Source organism: Triticum urartu, chromosome 6, assembly GCF_003073215.2.
Source record: "Triticum urartu cultivar G1812 chromosome 6, Tu2.1, whole genome shotgun sequence".
NCBI lineage: Eukaryota > Viridiplantae > Streptophyta > Magnoliopsida > Poales > Poaceae > Triticum > Triticum urartu.
Genome location: NC_053027.1, coordinates 149870448 through 149878455, shown reverse-complemented (window position 1 = coordinate 149878455; position 8008 = coordinate 149870448). Strand labels below are relative to the sequence as shown.

General features: G+C 44.6%; 1 protein-coding gene across 1 annotated transcript; it reads left to right on the top strand.

Annotated features, from left to right (window-relative positions):
• Positions 1-1249: 1249 nt before the first annotated feature.
• Positions 1250-2615, top strand: LOC125514551 (nicotianamine synthase 1). Its single transcript, XM_048679890.1, has one exon. The coding sequence runs from the start codon at positions 1339-1341 to the stop codon at positions 2326-2328; it is 990 nt and encodes a 329-aa protein (XP_048535847.1). The 5' UTR covers positions 1250-1338; the 3' UTR covers positions 2329-2615.
• The last annotated feature ends 5393 nt before the right edge of the window (positions 2616-8008 follow it).

The following is an 8008-nucleotide window of genomic DNA, read 5'->3' as shown; positions in this document are numbered from 1 at the left end:
ATTGAGCCGATACACACGCGAAAAAGATGTGTTTTGAGTCTTCCACCGTGCCGCATAGGGGGCAGATCCCGTCCCCAGGGCCATTGTGCTTGAGACCTCCACCCCTGAAGGTACCCGACTCCTAATCCATTGCCATAAGAAAATTCTGATCTTGAGCGGCAGCCTAATGGCCCACACATGGGTGAGGGCATCAGGAGCCGTCGACGTGGCGATGGCCTGGTATAGGGATCTGGTGGAAAACCGGCCGGAGGGTTCCAGGCGCCAAGACATGCGATCCGTAGTATTGTCGACGTCGGGAGTGTGGAGGGCGATGCATTCCAGCATCTCTTCCAAGCAACGAGATCAGGGGGACCAAAAGGTCGGCGAAACGCAAGGTGTCCTAAGTCCGAAAGAGCGACCTCGATCGAAGTCCTAGGCTCCACCGCTATGGAGAATAAAATCCGAGACAACTTCGAAGCTACATACTATTCCAACTCTTCGTGGGTATCAGTGACGCGTCAGTCCGAGACAACTCCGAAGCTACTTACTAATCAGAGACAACTCCGAAGCTACCTACCACTCCAACTCTTCGTGGGTATTAGTGACGTGTCCTACCTGACACACACCACGGGTATCTTCACATATTACCAGTGATGTGTGCCACTACGAGCACACCACTGGTGAGCTATCTTCTATGAAGGTTTTCTAGCATGGGCAGTAGTGTATTCTCAATGGAGCCATCCAACAAAAAAAATCAACAAAATTTCTGAAAGTTTAGCGGGTATCAAAATATTTGCGACCTCAAAATTTTGCCCTATATTCAAACTAATTTCAATCCAAATTCAGTCTCAGTCAAAATCTCTTCAAATTAAGTGAATTTTGTTATACCGCATTCCCAAAGAATTTTCAACTTTTCCAATTTTTCGGATATTTGAGTGAGTTCAGAAATTTATATAATATCGGTATTTTAAATCTTGCCGTCTGCAATCATGTTTGGAGACCCCACGAGGGACCCAAACTGGACGAACGCAATCTTTATGAACACTATAAAATGCTGTCAACTTCAGCGTAGCGACATGAGCACCTAAGATTATATACTACGTACTTTCAAACACGTAAAAGTGTGACGAGAGGCATGAAACCCGCCTGGCCATGGATGCGTGAAGCGTGCACAATCAAAAGCGTCTTTTTCCTAAACAGCAGGCCGGCGTGAAATCGCGCACAACACAACAAGTCTCGCCACTGCTATATATACGCCCATGTATCCATTTCAAAACGCATCGAGCAGCTCGAGCGTTCAGAGCCACACATCTTCTCCTGCTTCCAGAGTTCTTCCGGTCACCAAGAAGCAATTGTAACATGGATGCCCAGAACAAGGAGGTCGCTGCTCTGATCGAGAAGATCGCCGGTCTCCAGGCCGCCATCGCCGAGCTGCCGTCGCTGAGCCCGTCCCCCGAGGTCGACAGGCTCTTCACCGCCCTCGTCACGGCCTGCGTCCCGCCGAGCCCCGTCGACGTGGAGAAGCTCAGCCCGGAGCACCAGAGGATGCGGGAGGCGCTCATCCGCCTCTGCTCCGCCGCCGAGGGGAAGCTGGAGGCGCACTACGCCGACCTGCTCGCCACCTTCGACAACCCGCTCGACCACCTCGCCCGCTTCCCCTACTACAGCAACTACGTCAACCTCAGTAGGCTGGAGTACGAGCTCCTGGCGCGCCACGTGCCGGGCATCGCGCCGGCGCGCGTCGCCTTCGTCGGCTCCGGCCCGCTGCCGTTCAGCTCGTTCGTCCTCGCCGCGCACCACCTGCCCGACGCGCAGTTCGACAACTACGACCTGTGCGGCGCGGCGAACGAGCGCGCCAGGAAGCTGTTCGGCGCGAGCGAGGACGGCGTGGGCGCGCGCATGAAGTTCCACACGGCGGACGTCGCCGACCTCACGCAGGAGCTTGGGGCGTACGACGTGGTCTTCCTCGCCGCGCTCGTCGGCATGGCGGCCGAGGAGAAAGCCAAGGTGATAGCCCACCTGGGCGCGCACATGGTGGAGGGGGCGTCCCTGGTCGTGCGGAGCGCGCACGGCGCGCGCGGCTTCCTGTATCCCATCGTTGACCCGGAGGACATTAGGCGGGGCGGGTTCGAGGTGCTGGCCGTGCACCACCCCGAAGGTGAGGTGATCAACTCTGTCATCGTCGCCCGTAAGGCCGTCGACGCGCAGCTCAGTGGGCCGCAGAACGGAGACGCGCCCGCACGGGGCGCGGTGCCGCTGGTCAGCCCGCCATGCAGCTTCTCCACCAAGATGGAGGCGAGCGCGCTTGAGAAGATTGAAGAGTTGGCCACAAAAGAGCTGGCCTTTTGATTCGAAAATGTGCGTGCTGATCATCTTTTTTTTCGAAAAGGGCGTGCTGATCATCTGTCCTCAACTCGTCATTCTGTCGCCTGCATCGTGGTAAATTTCCTACTCGTGTGTTGTTTTGATGTTTGTGCCTGCAAGAAATATGCGTTCTGCCTTGTGGAGTTGTGTTGTTAATTTACACACGTTACATGTAGTAAGTACTACTTGTATTTGTACCTGGAGTAATGGTATGTAAGAGAAATAATGTGTGATTTGAAGTGCAATGCTAAATATACGGGTTTGCTATTTAACAGTCAAGTGTTTTTCAATTCGTCAACATTCAAATTTGTGTCCGTCCGTTCTCGCGTGGAGATTCGTACTGGTTTTCTTTTTTTTTTCCGTGTTGGTGCCCTGTTTGCTCCGGTCTGTTTTCTTTTAACGGGTTCGGTTTTTCTTTGTCTCAACCCGTAACCGCACCCGTCCTATTGGTTTTTGTCATGTTTGAATTCAGAGTGGATGTCGTTCCCCTTTCGTTTGGTCATTCTGTTTCGATAAGGCTGAGGAGAAAACTCGAGCGGCGGCGGAGAGGAGGCGAGGAATAGCTCGAGCGGCGGCGGAGAGGAGACGATTCATGGTGATCCCGAGCTATTCCACTGTTGGATTTTGATGTCTCCTCCCTTTTCTCTTCGTTACTCGGCTGCCGAGGTTGGTTCCCCTTGTCTCTCGCGTTCCCCGTCCTGTAGTTCCAGATCTAGGTGAGTTTCGTGGTCGTGATTCGTGGATCGTCTGTTTGCTGTTGTTCGTGGATCTGTGGTAGGTGTTGCATGTTGTTCTAGTCCGCCCAATTTCCCCACTCCATTTTGCTCGCCTGAGTTGTGTAGGAGCTTGTAGTTGCGGGTTCTAGGTCTATAGTTGTGTAGGAGCTTGTAGTTGCGGGTTCTAGGAGCTTTGTGGTTGTTTTTCTCCCCTGATTGTAGGTGTGTTAGGCTTTAGTTTTGTTTTATTTTGTGTTGTGGTGGAGGTACACGTACTGGTAGTTGCAGCGGTTGATTTGCCTGGTAGTTGCAGTGGTGTATGTCCCCTTGCTGTTAGATGATAGTTGTAGGTGGCTGGTCATGACCCCCCCTCCCCCCCCGCAGTTGAGGTGTGTCTGAATGTGTGTGTTTCAGGACCCCCCCTCCCGTTTTCCACTGAAATTTCCAATCGAATTTCACTTTCCTTTCTTTGTATTTTTAGTGTATTACTGTATTATCAATATACTTACCTTGTAACTATGTAATTATTCAGTAATATCAGTGTATTTACAGTCTAATATCAGTGCATTTACTTTATTACTTGCACTGTAATATCAGTGTACTAACTATGTAATTACACTATAGTATCAGTGTACTTACACTGTAAATCCCAGTGTAATTTCAGGTTAATTTTACTCTGCAATCCTAGTGATTTCAGCATGTGGTTAGTTAGTCATGTAAGTGGATCTCTCTGTATTGTAGCTCAAAATTACTGTGGATCTTACCAATTTCATTGTAACTACTGTAATATGTTTCCAGAACTTTACTGTCCCTGCTTTCACAGTGTAATACTCCCATTTTACAATGTAATTCTTTCATATTTTTTGTAATTACTGTGTAATATGTTCTAGTAGTATGACTGTGTAATTTACAGTGTTATACTCCCATATTTACAGTGTAATTCTCAAAATTCTCCCATGTTTGTAATTACCGTGTAATCTGTCCTAGTAGTACTGTGTAATTTACAGTGTAGTACTTCCAAATACTGCCAAAATTACAATGTAACTTTCCTCCTAGAATTACTGTGTAATTTATCATCCAATTACAGTGCAATTTGTCGTATCAGTGTTGTGTAATTTTCCCTCTGATTCCAGTGTAATCCTGATTACACTGTGTTGAGATATGCAAGTTTTTTCAGTGTATTTATGCCATGGAATCACTGTGTAATTTGTCCTAGCAGTTACAAAGTAATTTAGCCCAACTACTCATGTATTTTACAGTCTATGTGCCCAGATTTACAGTGTAATTATGCCCAGATTTACCTATTTTTTTGTAGTGTAATGTTCATGCTTTAGCTCTGTAATTTTTCGGGTTTTTTTGCTTCGGAAAGTCTCTCACTAGGACGTTCCGTTAGTGTCATATTTTGAGACTGCAGATCCTACCCATGAACCATTCGTGCCTAATGACTTTGCGGAAGATGGATCATATTGCTGCCTTTTGAGCATTGTGTTGATTTTCCCTTGAAGAGGAAAGGGTGATGCAGCAAAGTAGTGTAAGTATTTTCCTCAGTTTTTGAGAACCAATGTATCAATCCAGTAGGAGATCACGCTCAAGTCCCACGCACCTACACAAACAAATAATAACCTCGTAACCAAGGCGATAAAGGGGTTGTCAATCCCTTCACGGTCACTTTACAAGAGTGAGATCTGATAGATATGATAAGATAATTTTTTGGTATTTTTATGATAAAGATGCAAAGTAAAATAAACGGCAAAAGAAATAACTAAGTATTGGAAGATTAATATGATGGAAGATAGACCCGGGGGCCATAGGTTTCACTAGTGGCTTCTCTCAAGAGCATAAATATTACGGTGGGTAAACGAATTACTGTCGAGCAATTGATAGAATTGAGCATAGTTATGAGAATATCTAGGTATAATCATGTATATAGGCATCACGTGCGCGACAAGTAGACCGAAACGATTCTGCATCTACTACTATTACTCCACACATCGACCGCTATCCAGCATGCATCTACAGTATTAAGTTCATAAGAACAGAGTAATGCTTTAAGTAAGATGACATGATGTAGAGGGATAAACTCATGCAATATGATATAAACCCGATATTTTTATCCTCGATGGCAACAATACAATACGTGCCTTGCTGCCCCTGCTGTCACTGGGAAAGAACACCGCAAGATTGAACCCAAAGCTAAGCACTTCTCCCATTGCAAGAAAAATTAATCTAGTAGGCCAAACCAAACTGATAATTCGAAGAGACTTGCAAAGATAAACCAATCATACATAAAAGAATTCAGAGGAGAATCAAATATTGTTCATAGATAAACTGGATCATAAACCCACAATTCATTAGATCTCGACAAACACACCGCAAAAGAAGATTACATCGAATTGATCTCCAAGAAGATCGAGGAGAACTTTGTATTGAGATCCAAAGAGAGAGAAGAAGCCATCTAGCTAATAACTATGGACCCGTAGGTCTGAAATAAACTACTCACACATCACCGGAGAGGCCATGGAGTTGATGTAGAGGCCTTCCGTGATCAATGTCCCCTCCGGCGGAGCTCTGGAAAAGGCCCCGAGATGGGATCTCTCGGGTACAGAAGGTTGCGGCGGTGGAATTAGGTTTTCGTGGTGCTCCTGGATGTTTGGGGGGTACGTGGACTTATATAGGAGGAAGAAGTACGTCGGTGGAGCAACGAGGGGCCCACAAGGGTGGAGGGCGCGCCCAGGGGGTAGGCACGCCCCCCTGCCTCGTGCCCTCCTCGATCATTTCTTGATCCACACTCCAAGTCTCCTGGATCACGTTTGTTGAGAAAATCACGTTCCCGAAGGTTTCATTCCGTTTGGACTCCGTTTGATATTCCTTTTCTTCGAAACCCTAAAATAGACAAAAAAAACAGCAATTTGGGCTGGGCCTTCGGTTAGTAGGTTAGTCCCTAAAATGATATAAAAGTGTAAAATAAAGCCCATTAACATCCAAAATAGATAATATAATAGCATGGAGCAATCAAAAATTATAGATACGTTGCAGACGTATCAAGCATCCCCAAGCTTAATCCTGCTCGTCCTCGAGTAGGTAATGATAAAACAAGAATTTTTGATGTGGAATGCTTTCTAACATGTTTCTCAATGTAATTTTTTCTTTATTGTGGCTTGAATGTTCAGATCCGAAAGATTCAAGATAAAAGTTTAATATTGACATAAAAAAAATAATACTTCAAGCATACTAACTAAGAAATCATGTCTTCTCAAAATAACATGGCCAAAGAAAGTTATCCCTACAAAATCATATAGTCTGGCTATGCTCTATCTTCACCACACAAAATATTTAAATCATGCACAACCCCGATGACAAGCCATGCAATTGTTTCATACTTTTGATGTTCTCAAACTTTTTCAATCTTCACGCAATATATGAGCGTGAGCCATGGATATAGAACTATATGTGGAATAGAATGATGGTTGTGGAGAAGACAAAAAAGAGAAGATAGTCTCACATCAACTAGGCATATCAACGGGCTATGGAGATGCCCATCAATAGATATCAATGTGAGTGAGTAGGAATTGCCATGCAACGGATGCACTAGAGCTATAAGTATATGAAAGCTCAACAAAAGAAACTAAGTGGGTGTGCATCCAACTTGCTTGCTCATGAAGACCTAGGGCATTTTGAGGAAGCCCATCATTGGAATATACAAGCCAAGTTCTATAATGAAAAATTCCCACTAGTATATGAAAGTGATAACATAGGAGACTCTCTATCATGAAGATCATGGTGCTACTTTGAAGCACAAGTGTGGAAAAAGGATAATAGCATTGTCCCTTCTCTCTTTTTCTCTCATTTTTTGGGGCCTTCTTCTTTTTTTATGCCCTTTCTCTTTTTTTCGTCCGGAGTCTCATCCCGACTTGTGGGGGAATCATAGTCTCCATCATCCTTTCCTCACTGGGACAATGCTCTAATAATGGTGATCATCACACTTTATTTACTTACAACTCAAGAATTACAACTCGATACTTAGAACAATAATATGACTCTATGTGAATGCCTCCAGCGGTGTACCGGAATGTGCAATAATGCATGAGTGACATGTATGAAGAATTATGAACGGTGGCTTTGCCACAAATACGATGTCAACTACATGATCATGCAAGCAATATGACAATGATGAAGCGTGTCATAATAACGAAACGGTGGAAAGTTGCATGGCAATATATCTCGGAATGGCTATGGAAATGCCATAATAGGTAGGTATGGTGGCTATTTTGAGGAAGGTATATGGTGGGTTTATGGTACCGGCGAAAGTTGCGCGATACTAGAGAGGCTAGCAATGTTGAAAGGGTGAGAGTGTGTATAATCCATGGACTCAACATTAATCATAAAGAACTCACATACTTATTGCAAGAATCTATTAGTTATCGAAACAAAGTATTATGCGCATGCTCCTAGGGGGATAGATTGGTAGGAAAAGACCATCGCTCGTCCCCGACCGCCACTCATAAGGAAGACAATCAATAAATAAATCATGCTCCGACTTCATCACATAACGGTTCACCATACGTGCATGATACGGGAATCACAAACTTCAACACAAGTATTTCTCAAATTCACAACTACTCAACTAGCATGACTCTAATATCACCATCTCCATATCTCAAAACAATTATCAAGTATCAAACTTCTCATACTATTCAATGCGCTTCTATGAAGGATTTTATATTATAGCAAATTTTCATGTTGTTCTAAAGGACTCTCAAAATAATATAAGTGAAGCATGAGAGACCAATAGTTTCTATAAAACAAAACCACCGCCGTGCTCTAAAACATATAGGTAAAGCACTAGAGCAAAAACTATATAGCTCAAAAGATATAAGTGAAGCCCATAGAGTATTCTAATAAATTTCAAATCATGTGAGTCTCTCTCAAAAGGTGTGTACAGCAAAGAT